Raw genomic sequence first — 18,853 nt, forward strand, 5'->3', positions numbered from 1 at the left:
TCTGGCATCCAACCAAAAATTAGCGGGTATAGAAAAAGGCAGGAAAATGCAATCAATAATAAGGAGGATAATCGATCAATCAAGCAAAACTGACACAAATTTTAAAAGTATGAGAGAAAGGTATTAGAGCAATTATTATTATAACATATTTATGTTCAAAATGTTCAGCAGAGACATGGAAAAAAAGATCCAAATGTAACTTCTGAGCATAAAAACTACAATGTCTGAGATGAAAAATACACTGGATAGGATTAATGGCAGATTAGATATTGTGAAAGAAAAGATGGGTTAATTTAAGGGCACAGAAATCAAACATCCAAAATGAAACACAGAGAAAAAAAATGAAAAGGTACCAGTGAGCTGTGGAATAACGTGAAGTGGTCTAATATAAAGGTAACTGGAGCCCATAAATACAGAAAGGATAGAAAGAATATTTGAAGAAATAATGGCCAAGATTTTTCCAAACTTAATGAATACTATGAAACCACACACCCAGGAAACCAAATGAATCCCAAGCAAAAGAAACATGAAGAAAACTACGCTAAGGTAAATTATAATCAAATTGCTCAAAACCGGTAATACACAGACAATGTGAAAAGCAGCCAGAGGAGAAAGACATGTTACATACAGAGGAACAATGACAAGGATGACATCATATTTCTTTTCAGAAACAACATAAGCAAAAATATGATGGAGAAAGAAATGAAGAAGTGGGGGGTGGGAATCAGCCTAGAATTCTAGCCCAGCAAAAACATCTTCCAAAATAAAGGTGAAATAAAGACACACTCGTATTCACACATACAAAAGCTGAAAGAAGTCATCCTCAGCAACCCACACTACAAGAAATGTTAAAGCACATCCTCCTAGCATAAGGAAATGATACCAGATGGAAATAAGAAGCATTGGAATGAAAAGCACTGGAAATGGTTTGTGTGTGTGTGTGTGTGTGTGTGTGTGTGTGTGTGTGTGTGTGTGTAAATAGTATAGTATACTCTTGGGCAGATGGGTGGCTCAGTTGGTTAGAGCATGAACTCTGGGCAACAGGGTTGACGGTTTGATTCCCACATGGGCCAGCAAGCTGCGGCCTCTGCAACTACAATGAAGTCAACGAGCTGCCGCTGAGCTGCCACTGAGCTCCCCAGCCGCCAGATGGCTCACTTGGTTGGAGCGCATGCCCTCAACCACAAACTTGCCGGTTTGACTCCCGCAAGGGATGGTGGGCTGCACACCCTGCAACTAAGATTGAACAACGGCAACTGGACTTGGAGCTAAGCTGTGTCCTCCACAACTAAGATTGAAAGGACAACAACTTGACTTGGAGCTGATAGGTCCTGAGAAAAACACACTGTTCCCCAATAAAATTCTGGAAATACACACCATTCCCCAATAAAGTACTATTCCCCTTCCCCAATAAAGATAATAACAATAATATAGTATACTCTTATATATTAATATGTAAATACCACGTTTCCCCAAAAATAAGACCTAGCCGGACCATCAGCTCTAATGCATCTTTTGGAGCAAATATTAATATAAGACCCGGTCTTATTTTAATATAAGACCCAGTATAATATAATATAATACCCAGTATTATATAATATGATATAATATAATATAATACCAGGTCTTATATTAATTTTTGCTCCAAAAGACACATTAGAGCTGATGGTCTGGCTAGGTCTTATTTTCGGGGAAACACAGTATACAAGTTATCTCTTATTTATTTTTTAGCTCTGTTTTAGTTTATTTTTTCCTCTTCCAGTAAACATTGCTATCTTCAGAAAATAAGGAATGAGAGGCAAGTAAGAACATTCATCTTGGCAGGACCCAAAGTACTTTGAAATTTTAAAGGAATGTAATGATACCTGCTAAAACCACCTTTGTCACTATAATGTATGAAGTACTTAAAATTTAACTTGTAACCAGAATTCTCATATGATGTTATATGTTCACCAAGAACTTTAGACGACTTGAAAGGATTTCTTTTTAAGTTTAAATATTTACCTTACAAATACCAAAATGTAGATATAGCTGATAATTTTATAATATTTTTAGCACAGTCAAGTTTTTATTTTGACCCTTATTGTTTGCCCCTAATATTGGTCAAAAGAATTGTTTTTTTTTCTTATTATTTAAATATTTTTAAAAGATAACCGTTTAAAGTAACAGCAATGGATTGTGGGGTTTATACCACATAAAAGTGAAATGCATAGGAAAAATAACAAAGATTTAGAGGCAAGGAATGAAAGTATACCATTGCAACATCCTTATACTAGATCTGAAGTGGTATAATATCACTTCAAGGTAGATTGTGAAAAGTTAAAGATGTATACGATCAATCTTGAAGTAACAACTAAAATAACAAAACAAAATAACAAAATGTATGGTTAATAAGCTACAAGGAATTAAAGTGGAATTTTAAAATACTTCAGTAATCAAAAAGAAGGCAGAGAAGTAGAAAACGGGAACAAAACAACAAATGAGACAAATTGAAAACAAATAGCAAGACCACAAATTCAAAATAGCTATATTGATCATTGCATCAGATGTAAATAGACAAAACACCCCCCAAAAAGGCAGAAATTACATTAGATTTAAAAAAAAAAAAAAAAAAGCAAGACTGCTTCTCCGAGATAACACCAAACGGGGGATGACGCCGGTGGTGCGGCAGGGCCAGGAGGCCCAGGAGGCCCGGGAGGCCCGGGAGGCCCGGGAGGCCCTGGGGGCCCTGGACTGGAAGGCAGCGGTGGATTCGGCAGCGGAGTTCACAGCCGGGGCCGAGGCTGCGGAGTTCGCGGAGGCAAGGTCGAGGACACAGAGTGGATCCCCGTCACTAAGCTGGGCAGCCTGGTCAAGGACATGAAGACCAAGCCCCTGGAGGAGATCTATCTCTTCTCACTGTCCATCGAGGAATCTGAGATCGTTGATTTTTTCCTGGTGGCATCCCTGAACGACGAGGTTTTGAAGATAATGCTGGTGCAAAAGCAGACCCGCGCTGGCTAGAGGACCCAAAAGCATTTGTCGCCATTGGGGACTGCAATGGACACGTGGGTTTGGGTGTTAAGTGCCACTGCCATCCACGGGGCCATCATCCTAGCCAAGCTCTCCATCGTCCCTGTGCAGTGAGGCCATTGACGGAACAAGATGGGCAAGCCCCACACCGTCCCTTGCAAGGTGACCGGCCGCTGTAGCTCTATGCTGGTGCACCTCATCCCCACCCCCAGGGGCACTGGCATTCTCTCGGCTCCTGTACCCAAGCTGCTGCTCATGGCCAGTACAATGACTGCTACACCTCCGCCAGGGGCTGCACTGCCACCCTGGGCAACTTTGCCACGGCCAACTTTGATGCCATCTCTAAGACCTACAGCTATCTCACCACTGACCTCTGGAAAGAGACTGTGTTCACCAAGTCTCCCTATCAGGAACTCACCCACCATCTTGTAAAGACCCATACCAGAGTTCCTGTGCAGAGGACCCAGGCTCCAGCTACAGCTGCCACATAATTTTATACAAGGCAAATAAAGTGAAAATCAAGCCTGTTAAAAAAAAAAAAGGCAAGACCTGATTACATACTACCTACAAGAAAATCACTTTAAAGACACAAATGGGTCAAAAATAAAAGGATGCCCAACAATTCCATCTGTAGGTATACGTCCCAAGAGAAATGAAAACATACGTCCCAAGAAAAAGAAAGAAAACATATGGTCACACAAAAACTTGTACACAAATGTTTCTGGAAGCATTATTCATAATAGCCAAAAAGTGAAAATAACACAAATTTCCATCAACTGAAGGGAGAAATAAAATACAGTATAGTCATACAGTATATTCGGCTATGAAGTACTGGTCCATGCTACAACATGAATACACCTTAAAAACATTATGCTAAGTGAAAGAAGCCAGTCACAAAGGACCACATCTTGTATAATTACATTTATATGAAATGTCCAAAATAAGTAACTCCATAGGAACAGAAAAGTAGACTGGAGGTTGCCTAGGGCTGGAGGTGTTGGGCGGAAATGGGGTATGACTACTAACAGATATAGGATTTTTTTTGTGGGTGATGAAAATGTTCTAAGATTGTGGTGAATAATTGATAGAACTACATAGAAAATCATGAAGAATATAGAATATTTGAACTAGAACAGCTAAAACAATTTTTTAAAAGAAGAATTAAGTTCAAGGACTCAATTTTAAGACCCACTATAAAGCTGCAGTAAGCAAGATGGTGTGCTATTGGCAAAAAGCTAGATACAGAGATAAGTAGTAGAACATGATGGAAAGTCCAAAAATATATCCACACAAATATGGGCAATTGATTTTGGATGAAGTTGCAAAAGCAATTCAATGAAGCAAAGATCATCTTTTCAACAAAACTGTTGGAAAAAATAAACACCAATATGTAAAAAAAAACAAAAACGAAACCTCATACCTTATACAAACACTGACTCAAAATAAATCACAGATCTAAATGTGAAATACAAACACCGTAAAACTTTTAGAAAAACAGAGGAGAAAACCTTCTTACCCAGGGGTTAAGCACTGAGTTTTTAGACATGATACCAAAAGCAAAATCAATAAAAAGGAAAAGCTGATACATCAGATTGCATCAAAATTTAAAACTTTTGCTCTGTAGAAGACACTGTTAAGATAATGAAAACACAAGGTACAAACTGGGAGAGAATATTTGCGAATTATATGTCTAACAAAGGAGTTGCATCCAAAATATAAAAAGAACTCTCAAAACTCAAAGAAAACAAACACTACAATTAGAAAAAGGGGGAAAGTCTTGAACAGTCTCTTCACCAAAAATGAGATGTGAATGGCAAATAAGCACATGAAAAGATGTTCAACGTTAGGGAAACACAAATTAAAACCACAATGTGCTACCACTACCCATCTATTAAAATGGCAAAAATTAAAAAAATACTAACAAATACTTAGTGCTGAAGAGAATATGGAGCAACTGAAACTCTTACACATTGCTAGCTGGAATGTACAGCGACTCTAGAAAACAGTTTGGCAGTTTCCTTATAAAGTTAAACATGTTTATCCTATGACCCAGCAATCTTATTCCTGGTGATTTACCATAGAAAAATGTAAACTTACATTCACACAAAAACCTGTACACTAATATTTATAGCATTATCACAAAAAAACTGAAAACAACTCAAATGTCCTTCAACTGGCAAAGGAATAAACAAACTGTGGTACATCCATAAAATGGAATCCAACTTGGCAGTAAAAATGAGCTAACCATAGAAAAATGCAACCACATGGGAGAAGCTCAAAGGCGTTATGCTGAGTGAAAAAGTTAATCCCAAAAGGTTACATACTGAAAGGTTCCATTTATACAACATATTTGAAAAGCCGAAACTATAGTGATGGAGAACAGATCCGTGGTTGTCAGAGTGGGGTGGTAGCATGAGAGAGTTTTTTAGGATGATAGAACTGTGTTCATCTCGATTGCGGATGGTGACGCACATCTATACAGATGTTAAAATTTGTAAAACTGTATATCAAGAGCCAACTTTACTTGTGATAATTTAAAAATAAAATCTAAAAATTTAAATAAAAGTATGGATAAAACTGAAGAAGCCTCAGGAACATAAAAAGCTAATAGTCAGTTGACACCACATGCTACTCAGCAGGAAAAAAATAACATAATAGGCCTGATGTTGCTACGTTGCTATCTCTAGGAGGGCTGCTTGCATGATTGATCCTTGCAATGACGCCTGGGAACTTGGCTTGTAAAATATTCCCTATGCTACTAATTGATAAGGTTGTTTTGTGTGCCTGGAACGCTGCATTCTCATTCTGCCATACCAGCCTGGCTAGATTTCTGTAAATATGATTTGTGTTTCTGTAAATGTGATTTATGGTGAACACTTGCTTTCTTTCTGGGAGTCAGAAATTTCAGTAAGAGTGCCTCATCAACCCCCAGCAAAAAAAGTCTGAGTCTTGAGCAAGATTCCCTAGTCAGAAACACTGTGTATGTGCTGTTGTATTTAATTGCTGGAGGAGGAAGCTTGTTCTGTGAAACCCCATCCCGAATCCCCTAAGGGAGAACTTTGGAATCCCACATCTAGACTCTTCCAGACTCCATCCATTGCATCTTTTTCAGTTGCTGGTCCTGCTGTGTATCCTATCACTGTACTAAATCATAGCTGTGATTACACATGTCTCTGAATCCCACGAGTCTTTCTAGGAAATCACCAAATGTGTGGGTGGTCATCAGATGTCCAAAACAATTACCAAATATAAGTGGTACTTTACATCTTAACCCTTTCCTCAAACCCTTTCTCTGGGCCTGTTCTGCCTACTCTTCAGCCTCCTTTAAAATCCCAAGCAGAGCCTTGTCTGCTGTAGTCATGAACACCGGCATCAGGTCCTCAAACAGCCCAGATTGTCATACCCAAGTTCCAAAGGGAATGCAGAACCTGGTGTAAAAGTTACAATTAGGCTCAGCAGCAAATAACAAAGGACCCATTTCTCTCTCACATATAAGGAGTCCAGAAGTATGCAGACCAAGCCTGACATGGCAGCTCTAAGCTATTAAAGATCCCAGCTCCATCTACCTTATTGTATTGCCAGAAGTGTCTTCCATTCCCAAGCTTACCTCTAGATCCAATATGGCTGCTGGAGCTCTAGCCATAACATCCACATCCAAGAAGATACAAGGCATGGGAGAAGAAGGGCATGCTCCCTTCCTTTTAAGGATATTTTGCACAAGTCCTACACATTTCTTCTAATCTTTAGCCAGAACTTAGCCACATGACCACACCTAACTTCAAGAGAGGCCAGGAAATGCAGTGTTTTCATTAAACAGCCCCACTCTGAGATATTCTAAGGCTGGGGCCAGACCTGCTATTTCTAACAAACTCCCAGATGATGCTGATAGGTCTATTGAAACAACTTCAGAAACTCTATATAAATGCTCTCTTCAAATTGGGTTAAAATAAAAATTTAATTTATTATCAACCACCAACAACAAAAACCCACATGCAAATCCCACTACTTCTCTTTTCTAGATCACATATGACAAAGTATTCGTCAAATACTGCAACAGAAATTGGCTAGCTACTTTCCAAACCTGTTCCTCTTCCTCTAGCGGGACTCCATTTCCCTGCCTCCCTTCCAGTTAGACACGGTCTTGGGACCAAGTTCTGTCCAACAGGAAACAAAGAGAAGAGCAACACTTCCAGACTTAGCACATTAAGTCTTTCCCATATGATTCTTTTTCTCTCCTCATTCATGGCTGGAGCGGGAGAATTCCAAGGCCCTAAGGAATGGGGAAGCCACACGACGGAAGGCACCTGGTACCTGAATCACCACATGGAGAGCCACCTGCCACACCCTTGCACTGGTCCATTACATGAGTAAAAAGTGAACTTTTCTTATGTTAGGCCACTGAAATTTGAGGTTGCTCTGTGACAACAGCTAGCATTACCCTAATACAAATATCCACGCTGATTAAAAGCCAGGTAGCATACTTTAACCAAAAAAGAAAAGTCTCCTGAAATACACTCTTGTAAGTGGAACAGAGGCGATTTTTCGAAAAACATGTGAACTTAAAAAAGTCAAACAAAAAATGAAAGTAAAAAGAAGGTACTGACTATATATTTCTTTAATTATATAGTCACAGGATATAAAGTACAGTATAGGGAATATAGTCAATGGTATTATAATAGTTATGTACGGTGTCAGAGGGGTAGTAGGCTTGTTAGGGCTATCACTTTCTGAGGGGTGTAAATGTCTAACCACTATGTTGTTTTGTACACCTGAAACTAATAAAAAAAAAGTTACTGATAATCAAGTCATGTAAGCCTAATATCATGCATATAAACTAATGGCAAACAGCATTGCTCAGTGTCAGATGTTTAATGAGAGTAACAGGATGCATCCAGCCTCACCTGTGCAGCCTTTCAGGCAGGAAGGTTAACAGGTTACCAGCTAACAGGTTAACAGGGTGGTTAACGTCTTCCCCAACTTCTATTTTAATGAAAATTTCAGAGCACACCAAAAAGTTGAAAGAGTATAAAGTGTACCCTTTCACCCACCACCTAGATTTAACAATTGCTAGAATTTTGCCATATTTGCTTTCTCTGTATATGTGGTGTGTATATTTTTTGACTGAACTTTTTAAAAGTAAGTTTCATACATTAGAACTCATACACTTCACTCATAAATACTTCAGCCTGTATCTCCAAAAAATAAGTACATTCTCCTATATAACCTCAATTGTCACACCTAACAAAAACAACAGTAATTCCCTAATACCATCTAGTATCAAGTCCACATTCAAATATCATTGATTGTCCCCAAAACATTTTTACAGCTTTTTCATGAACCAGAAGCCAGTCAAGTTTCCTGCGCTACATTTCATTGTCTCTTTCGTCTCCAATAACTTAGAACACCGTCTTAGCCTGCTCAGGCTGCTAGAACAAAATACCACAGACTGCGTGGCTTAAACAACATTTATTTCTCACAGTTCTGGAGGCTAGAAAGTCCAAGATCAAGGTGCTAGCAGACTCGGTGTCCAGTTAAGGCCCTCTTTCTGGATTGTAGATGGCTCCTTTCTTGCTATATCCTCACATGGCAGAGAGAAAGAGAGCTCTGGTCTCTTCGTCCTCTTACAAGGGGACTAATCTCATCATGAAGGCCCCACCTTCATGACCTCCTCTAACTCTTACCACTTCCTAAAGGTCCCACCTGCGAGTACCATCACAGTGGGGATTAGGGCTTCAACATATGAATGGGTGTGGGGACACACAATTCAGTCCATAACAAACATCCCACCTCTTTGTTTCTCTTGACAAAGACTTTTTGAAGAAACCAGAATAACTGTCTTGTAGATTGTTCCATATCATGGATATGCCTAATTGTTTTCACATGTTATTTTATCATTTGTTTCTCCATTCCCTATATTTCCTATGAACTGGAAGATGTACCTAAAGCCTCCATTAGATTCAGATGAAACACTTGGAGGACAAATACTACATAGGTAAACTGTATGCTTCTTATTACATCACATCAGGAGGCACATAATACCAGAGGGTAATTTGATGACGTGACTGTAAGATGGTGACTGCCAGACCTCTCCACTGCACCTTCTTTCCTTTGCGATAGGCAAGTCATGTGTGGGGTGATACTTGGCACCATGCAACTACCATGTTCCCTAAACAACCTCTCACCTGTGGCTCTGGAATTCATTGAAAATCCTTGTCTAAATCAATGATCGTGGAGAGTTGTGAAATGGTGATTTTTCTAATTACATCATTTCAAAAAGGTTAACTTCTGAAAGTTCTAAGAAACGCTTTCAGGAAATGTTTTTTCTAATTTTAAGACACATTTTACTTCCATTTGTAACTTTTAAGTAACTAATGCTACCTAACCACATAACTATAATCTATTTCTAACACATTTTTTGCTATATAAAAGTCATTTGCTTTATTTTAAAACAATGTTTCAATTGCAAAAGGAACAGGTGGGTGTTAACTAATATTTCAGGCCATTCAGAAGAGCATAAAGGGAAAAGTAACATCTTCCCTCCCTCTCTCTCAACAACTGGTCCCACTGCCAAAGGATAACCAATGCTAAGTTTGTGTATCTTTCCAGAGGAGCACACGTCATGTATAAATGTATATGCATCATGTTTATGTACATAAATTACACTAGTTTTAAAGAATAAATGAGATAATATTATGCAATGCTGCTCTGTGCCTTATTTTTTCCACAACAGTATGTTTGGACACCTGCCTTAAAAGGACATCTGAAAACACCCCTTTTTACCAGCTGCATAGTATTCCTTAGCAGGAATGTGCTATGTTAACTAGCCCCTTCTTGATGAATACTGCAACTTGTTTCTGTCGCAACAAATATTTCTGTCTATATAAAATGCTAGTGCAAGTAACATGCTAATGCAAGTATTTCTGAAGAATAAAGTCCAAGAATTGAGACTGCTGGATAAAAGAGTAGGGTAAATACCTTGTACATTTTTTTCTAGGTATTAACAAATAGCCCACCAAAAAAATTACAATTCTCTTCTCCCCACTAACTGTATCCTAATGCATTGTCAAATTACACAAGGCCTCTACTGAAGGAACTTCACATAGCAATGTTGGCCAAAGAATCACAAAGTCTAAAGTGAGAATGAGAACTAATATTTACCAAGTGTTTAAATACCAGACACTACACTTGACCTTTAGAGGATTTCAATCATACAATAATCCTGTGAAATGAGTGACATTGTCTCCATTTTTGAAAAGAGGAAGTTAAGGCTCAGATTGCTTACCCAATGTTATATACAGCTTTATAAGTAACAGGGCCAGCATTTGAACCCAGGGGATCTGGCACCAAAGTAAGACCACATGGAGCTGCCCCACACTGGGGCCAAAGTGACAGGGTTCTCAAAAAAAACGAGGGCTCCTGATTAACCAGGAAGAGGGTGATTCCAAAATGTTTGCTCACAGGTTCAAATGTTAATTTCATGCCACTGCAAAAAATCATATTTTCCCTTTGCAAACTGCCTATGAACCCACTCTCAGGTTGTGCTTAGCAATGCAGCTCCAACAAAGCAACAATGATCCCACGGGCCACAGAACCTGAATGGCTGACCAACATGTACTTGGAAAGTTGATAGGCCGGGAGCAGGGGGAAACGTGAAGCAGGTGGTAGGCTAGCACGGCCAAGTCAGATATTTTGGCCCCGTATCAGTTGTCACCAAAACATTATGGGGGAAGCGGAACTGCTGTACACATGAAAGAGAACCACAATTAACTGACACAGTATGTTTGTACCACCTTTCTCTGACTCGAACACTTGCTATTTCTGCTGCACAGACATGCTGGGCCCAGTAACTCTAGGATGGCACTTAATCACATACAGAGCCAGACAGCTGGGGGCTCCCTGCCCTGACAAAACAAGTTAGACTGGTGGCCATGCCTGCAACTGTGGGTCTGGGGCGCTGCTTTCAACTTCGCTGGAGAGGCTGTTCTGTGGTCACCTTCCCTCCAGCAGCCTGGGGCTGTTGTCAGGGAGTATTTAAATCTCTCCCTTGGTGGGTGGGGGAGTTCCTGTGAATTTAAAAGCATTCACGATGGTTATTGTCCTTAGGTCGTTTGCACTCAAGCAAGTGCTTATTGTGGGATCCGTTTGTGCACACCACTCCTAATGTAACATCAACTATTCTTTGGGCGTAATGTGATAAAAGGGAAGGGAAAGAAAGTCTCTTCCCTTTTCCCCATTTTGTCTAAATTCTACGCACAGGACTCCAGAAGTTACATGGGTACAGACGACAGTTGAAAGGTCACAGAAAAGTGACAGCATAATGAGATTTAAACAGGGAGAAGTGAGCATCAAATTGGATGATCTGAGGAACATCTTAAAATATTATTACAAAGCCACAGAATGGCGGCATGGACACACTTCCATAGTCCAAAAATCAAAAAGTGAGTGATGTCTCCCTCCTATCCCTATGTCACAGCCACCTAGCTCCTCCCCTGCACCAAGGAAGCCAATGTTACTTAGTCTATTGCATGTCCTTCCAGATATATTTTATGACTACACTGGAAAATATAATTATCACAATCTATTTTAATACATTACTATATGTTATATATATTATATTAATATATCACAATCTATTTTAAATATTTAAGCCTTCCCTCTCAGATTAAAGTGCCACTTAAATATTTTTAAAGTGGCAAAAATTAGCTTTTTCAAAATTTCAAAGTAAAGAGTTTTAAAATTCACAGTTGAATTCTTTCACTCATAAAAATTTGCCAATATTTAAAAGTTAAATTGTTTACCTCCAGAAATGAAGTTGGGCACACAGCAGATACTTACGTGTTTCCTTGGGTCGCTTTGTCCTTTATTACTCAGAGGCAACAGGACAGTTACTCACTTCCTCTATTGATCTTGACAAATGCAATCTGATTTCTTACTATTAAAAAAGAGAAGTCCTCAAAACCTGTATTTCATTCACTTAATTGTTCACAGATTTTCATACTGAATTTTTTTGTCAGAATCCCAATAGTCTTCAGTATATAATAAATAATTAGCTAATCAAATGACATTAGAATACAGATTGGGGGGACTTGAAACATAAGAGTAAATATCTCTGAAAGAAAGAGAAAAATGTTTCTCACAACTACAGGCAATCCACACCAAAGTAATATTTGGCATAACCGAGGACATCGCATATTGACAAACTAAATTTCTTAATACATTTCAAAGTAACACCAAAACCCACAGACATAGAACAAAACTACACGGAATGCTATGAAATGATGTTGCTTTTTCTGAACAATCATCAATTAAGCCAGATTTCAGTAACACAAAATGAAACAGTACACTGTAGCGCGGCCCCAACGACTAAAAGCTTGAGATGAGTTTTAAAAGTACATATCAGCAAAGGAAAATTCCACTGCTGCTTTTAAGCCTTAAGATAAAGGTGACTGAGCTTCTAAGAACATGGATACTCCTCGGAAAATGTAGTTTTTAAATCCCCAATTATTTTCTATGAACTTGAGCATGTATTTATGAGCCTATCAAAGCTACCTTCTAAAAGTATTTCACATTGTACTTTAACGAACTGGATCTAGGGGCTATAAAATAAAAATACTTTCAAGGCTATCTATACACATATAATGGCAATCTTCATTTGCATTATGGGTCAGAGTCAATCGCCAGAAATGACACCATGCTTCAATTCCCCACTCTGCTCTCTGCTCAGGAAACCTTTTAGCTTACCTGCAGCCCTGGCATCAGACATTTGTAACCAACTGACACAAACCATTGAGCTCAAGAATGACCAGATATCCAGGCCAAAGTTTGTGTTCACACCTGTAATTTGCAATAAGCAAACTCAGTTTGGGACTTGGTCCTGTTTCAATTCAAGATCAGTTGAGGCCACTACCTCTTCATAACTCAAGGGCTCCCGACAGCACTTCGCAACCTTGGTGGCCATGAGTCTGGGCTGTCAACGACCAATCAAGAACCATGAGAAGCAAGGCCCAGGGCAACGGGTAATTTTCACATTAAAGATTAAGGTGTCTGCTTTCCATTCTCTATCAGGGAACCCTGAATGTAAATTGAGTGGATAGATCCCTCCAGTATAAGTGAAGTAAAATACTCCCTATTGGAAACAGTCATGAAGTGGACTCATTTATTTCACACGAGGATGCCAATGTAGGCTTTAACTCTACTGAATTAAATTCAAAAACAGAATACTTGGTTCCAGTTTGGAGTTATGGGGGAAGGGGTGTTAGGGGGCATGGTGGGTGAAGAGGGATGATTCAGACTGTGGCTAAATGACACCCATGTAATAACAGAAGATTTGTACACACCATTGTGCATGTCACACCATGTGCCATTAAATCTAGAAAAGGATGGCATCAGCCCACCCTTCTCAACAAAACAAGACTGACTCCAGAATTAAAACCACTACTTTTCTTCTTCGTGCCTCACAAATGTATTTTCAGAGTCGCGTCCATATTTGTGTGAGGAATACCAACGCTCGTCTCCGCTTGGAGAAGGCAAGTCACTGGATGTAACTTTCCACCTGGACACAAGGAGCAAGGTACGCCTGTATCCCTGACTAGGCCCTACATGTCTGGGCACCACTCTGGGTCCTGGACGCTCACCTTTCACATCGCTTGATGCTCCAACTTTATTAACCAGAGACCGGGGAATACCGATCTCAGAAGTGGAAGCCCAGCCTGGTTGATCATGGATGTGGCTGGCATCCACCAGGCCCCGCCAGCCCCCGCCAGCCCATGCCCAAGCTGAGAAGCCCTCAGCCCTCACCCCCACCCTCACTGTGGCCTGCCTCCTGGAGTGGAGCAGTCCTCTGCGAAGTCACCCACCTCCCGCCAAGGTACACACACCCAGTTGAGATGAACTGGGACGTGGGGGAGGGGGGACCGCGATGCGGGGTGAGACAGAACCCGGCCACCTCTGTGTCTTTCATTTTCCTGGTTCCCCGATGAAGAAACGTCGAAATGGAGTGGAATTCTTTTAAACGGTAATAGAAAGGCAGAAATGCAGACAGTTGACCTTGGAAACTAAAACCGTCGCAGCGGGAAAATAAAAAGGAACGAAACACTTTGGCAAGTGAAGGGGGAGCACAGCGCAGCGCAAAGGGGAGCACAGCGGCCCGGCCGCTCGAGGGGTGTGGGGATGGTGGGCGCAGGTGGGGTGCTCACCATAGATCATGGCCAGCCCGGTCTCATGCAGGAAGCGCACCCGGCGGTGCTTGAAGAGCCAGATGGTGAGGATGGTGAGCGTGAGCAGCAGGATGAAGGTGAGCAGGCTCACGCTGTCTTGCCGGTGGCTCTCCTCTGCCTCCTTCTCAGTGGCGAGCTCCTCCATGGCGCTGCTGTCCTCGGCCGCCGCCCCAGAGGAGGAGGCCGCGGCAGCGACACGCAGCCCCCGACCCAGCAGCAGCGGCACCAGCGACAGCAGCAGCAGCCGCTGTGGCAGCACCCGGGCCGCCCGCCCCGGGCCAAGGCGCGCCGCGTCACCACCAGGCTCCATGGCTCCAGGGCCGCCCGCGTCTCCTGCACACGGGGAGCTGCAGCCCGCGCCGTCGGCGGGTTCGCACCGCGCCAGCGACCTGCCGGAGTAGCCGTGGGCGCCGCAGCTCCTCCTCCCGCTGGCGCCCGGGAGGGGGAGGGGCGCACGCAGTGCGCAGGATCCCCAAGCACCGCCCCCCGCCCGCGCACCTGTTCGGGCCCCCGCTGCGCCGCGCCCAGCGCGGGCCTGGCCACAGAAGCAGGGTCGGCAGTCACTCACCGACCCATGGGCGGGGCCGCCAGTGCCCTGGCCTCTCTGCGCTCCTATGCCGGGTCCTGGCGTACCTGGCCAGGCCGTCTGCGGTCGCGGGGCGGGTTCCCAAGCTCTCGCCGCCACGCTTCCTAAACCGGACGCCAGAGGTCGCCTGTACCTGGCAGGAGCATCAGCTTGAATTCGCGCTATGCAGTCTCGAGTCCTCTCTGAGACCACTGTGTAGCCGCCCTGGGCCCAGTAAAGTCAGGGCTTTGGGGGAAGCGAGGAGCCGCGAAGCCATGTTACCCGCTACATCTCTCTTTCCACATCTTTCATAGTGCCTGCCAGCTCTCGGCGCTTCCCAGAATCTGCCAGTCTTCATTCAAAGCTCTGCTCTAGTCTGTCCCAAAGTAAGGACGGATACGGAATCAGAAGTGGGGGGAGTGTTCAAATATATCCTTCACCACTTGGGGAATAAACTGACGTTTTATTCTGGGAAAAGGGTTGAACCAGAAGGAAGTGAATACTTGCCATTCCAGGTAGGTGAGCAGCAGGTGGCGCTGGTGGGGGGGCGGAGATTATGCTGGTGGCCCTTTTATGTTGACCGTCTGGTAGCCCAGAAAGTCTTTGGATGATTCTTAGGACCAGGCCCAGCTCTGGAAAAAAATTATATACTGGACTCTGGAGGATAAAGCTTCCTGGAACAAATTCTCAGAAACTAGAATTTTTCAGTCCACCTTGTTCCTCTGGTCAAGAAAGAAAAGAGAGATAAAATTATTAACCACTGAATTCCCAATGCTAACACTGTGCTCATAACATTTCAGAGTGATTTATTGAACCACTCTGAAATCCATACCAACTGTCCGTATTTCTCTCCCAGAAGTGTTTGCATTTTTAAGAGGATTCATTGAAGAAAGCAATGCTTAACTAAAAGGAGTAATGATAGGGTAAAGGTGGCATTAGGTAGGAAAGATCGTTGTAGCACTGCAGCCTTCTGGTTCCCCTCTAGGTGAACACTCTGCCAAGCCTGTTTAGGACTGTCTTTAAGCAGGAGAATCTCTTCATCTAGATTTTAGCTAGCGTGTTTCCTATTCCTCCAGACAGTCACCCAGCACCTGCAAAAATCCTTATACCTTGGGGCCGGCCCAGTGGCTCAGGCAGTTAGAGCTCCATGCTCCTAACTCCGAAGGTTGCCGGTTTGAATCCCACATGGGCCAGTGGGCTCTCAACCATAGGGTTGCCAGTTCAACAAATCAAGTCCTGCAAGGGATGGTGGGCAGCGCCCCCTGCAACTAAGACTGAACACAGCACCTTGAGCTGAGCCGCCACGGGGCTCCCGGATGGCTCGGTTGGAGCGCATCCTCTCAACCAGAAGGTTGCCAGTTCGATTCCTCGACTCCCGCAAGGGATGGTGGGCTGTGCCCCCTGCAACTAGCAACAGCAACTAGCAACAGCAACTAGCAACGGCAACTGGACCTGGAGCTGAGCTGCACCCTCCACAACTAAGACTGAAAGGACAACTTGAAGCTGAACGGCACCCTCCACAACTAAGATTGAAAGAACAACAACTTGACTTGGAAAAAAGGCGTGGAAGTACACACTGTTCCCCAATAAAGTCCTGTTCCCCTTCCCCAATAAAATCTTTAAAAAAAAATCCTTATACCTTGACGTTCCATGCAGGTTCCCAATGTAATTGCAAACACTGAAAACGTGGATTGTCACAGAAAGTTATACAACAGTGGGAAAACATGATGTAATTTCTGGCGACTCACTAAAATCTATGTTTGCTGAAAACTGGCCATATTGGTCATAATATTTAATATTACACCCTCTTGGGTTCCCAAAAATCAAAAACAGAACTTTATAGTTCACAATGAGGACAACTTAGGAGCTACCTTTAAAGTACAGACTTCTTAGTACTTGTGGCAGATTGTATTTTCCAAAAATGCCTGCAGCCATATTTCCAATCCCACATGCTCTTCTTCCACTCCCCCATCAAGAGCTGGCATCTATGTTCCCTCCCCCTTGAACCTGGGTGGACCCTTGCAACTGCCTCAAAGAATAGAATGTGGCAGTGGAGACTGCATAACTTGTGAAGCTAAGTCATAAACGGCAACCTAGTTCCTATCTGGCTCACTCTCACGCTCTTGCTCTTCACTCACTTTGGAGCCCTGAGCTTCCATGTAAGAAATCTAGACCACAATGAGATATTACCTGGCACCTATTAGAATGGCTATCATAAAAAAGACAAGAGACAAATGCTGACGAGGATGTGGAGAAAAAAGGAATCCTTATGCACTGTTGGTGGGAATGCAAATTGGTATGGCCACTATGGAAAACAGTATGGGGGGTCATCAACAAATTAAAATTAGAGCTATCATATTATCTAGCAGTCCCACTTCTGGGTATATATCCAAAGAAATGAAAACAGCATCTCAAGGAGATATCTGCACTCCCATGTTTAGTGCAGCATTATTCACAATAGCCAAGATACAGAAACAACCAGATTGTCCATCAGTGGATGAATGGATAAAGAAGATGTAATACACCACACACACACACATACACACACACACACACACACACACACACACACACACACACACAGGAATATTCAGCCATGAGAAAGGAAATCCTGCCATTTGTGACAGCATGGATGGAACTTGAGTCCATTATGCTAAGTGAAATAAGTCATATAGAAAGACAAATACTGTGTAACCTCACTTATATGTGGAAGGAATCCAAAGAAGCCAAACTCATAGAAACAGAGAGTAGGATGGTGGTTACCAGGGGTTTGGGGGTGGAAGAAATGGAGAGCTATTGGTCAAAGAGTACAAACTTACAGTTATAAGATGAGTAAGTTCTGGGGATCTAATGTAAGCACGATGATTATAGATAACAATACTGTACTATATACTTGAAAGTTGCTACGAGAGTAGATCTTAACTGTTTGCACTACGAGAATGAAAGTAATTATGTGATATGATGGAGATGTTAACTAACACTATAGTGACAATCGTGTTGCAATATATAAATATCAAATCACCATGTCGTGTACCTGAAACTTACACAATGTTATATGTCAATTATACCTCAAAAAAGCTAGAAAATTTAAAAAAAGATCTATCTCCCTTGAAGCTGCCATGCTGCAGAAATCATGGAGCGACCACATAGCAATAGAGAGAGACACCACAGGGTTCCCAGCTTTTTTAGTCTTCCCAACTCAAATGCCACACATATGAGTGTGCCTTCAAATTATTTCATTCCCACCCACCATCTTACTATAAACATATGAGAGACCCCCAAGGAAGAATCACCTAGTTGAGCCAAATCAACACCTCAATCTATGAGATAATAATAAAATGATTTATGTTATTTTAAGCTACTGAGTTTGAGGATAATTTCTTCCATAGCAATAGGTAACCAAAAGAGTATTTAAAATATAAATTGGTTGCCTCAGGGAGAGTATGAAAAGATTAGTCCCAACTATTCACAAATATACACCAAGGAAAACACTCCATTACCTATACATAGTTGTATATGAAAATTAACCTATACAATACAAGGGTTCTGATTCCAGGTAACAATCACACTCAACCCATTCTCTCCCACTGAATGCAGCTATAAAACCTGAACAGAATGCATGGAGCAACTACTTGAGGAATCTAAAACATAAATTGTACCAAGTAAATTGAGGATGAACACCAGAATTTGAAGTATAACAACTGTCATTGAGCTTACCTTTTTTTTTTCCTTCCAGTAGCCATTGGACTGGACTTAAGGCACCCCATAACCCAGAAGCAGGGATTGACATGGACAGAAAGCACCACAAAGGGCAGGAAATAAATCTAATGTTCACAGAAAGTTGGGAAGTGCACCATTTTTTTTGTTTTGTTTTTTCATTCTCTAATACCCTTGCCAATAGTCAATCCCCTTATGACAGCTGAGTCAACAGTGACAATGGAGAGAGCAGTGCTCTCAAGAGCTTAATATGGTAAGGGAGGGAGGAACCCTCCTCTATGGTTGGAGTAGCTATGGCCCCAAGACAGAGGGGGCAAACTGCCATTGATATATATTTTTTCTC

The 18,853-nt window shown here is 41.9% G+C and overlaps 1 protein-coding gene and 1 pseudogene across 3 annotated transcripts in view; one reads left to right on the plus strand and one right to left on the minus strand.

The window, feature by feature from the left end:
- Nucleotides 1-14,866, minus strand: part of SLC9A7 (solute carrier family 9 member A7) — a 151,250-nt gene extending 136,384 nt beyond the window's left edge. Inside the window, exon 1 of one of the 3 annotated variants that reach the window (XM_088794886.1) lies at nucleotides 14,208-14,866. In XM_088794886.1, coding sequence (XP_088651012.1) covers nucleotides 14,208-14,538 — 331 coding nt within the window. In that variant the 5' untranslated portion in view covers nucleotides 14,539-14,866. The remainder of the gene's footprint in view (nucleotides 1-14,207) is intronic. The other 2 variants (XM_019717411.3, XM_019717412.3) reach the window with 2 other exon arrangements.
- On the plus strand, nucleotides 2,647-3,503 carry LOC109437893 (small ribosomal subunit protein uS5 pseudogene; annotated as a pseudogene).
- Nucleotides 14,867-18,853: the final 3,987 nt, after the last annotated feature.

The sequence above is a fragment of the Rhinolophus sinicus genome, chromosome 18, assembly GCF_057876585.1.
Source record: "Rhinolophus sinicus isolate RSI-liver-muscle chromosome 18, RSI-T2T, whole genome shotgun sequence".
Classification (NCBI taxonomy): Eukaryota; Metazoa; Chordata; class Mammalia; order Chiroptera; family Rhinolophidae; genus Rhinolophus; species Rhinolophus sinicus.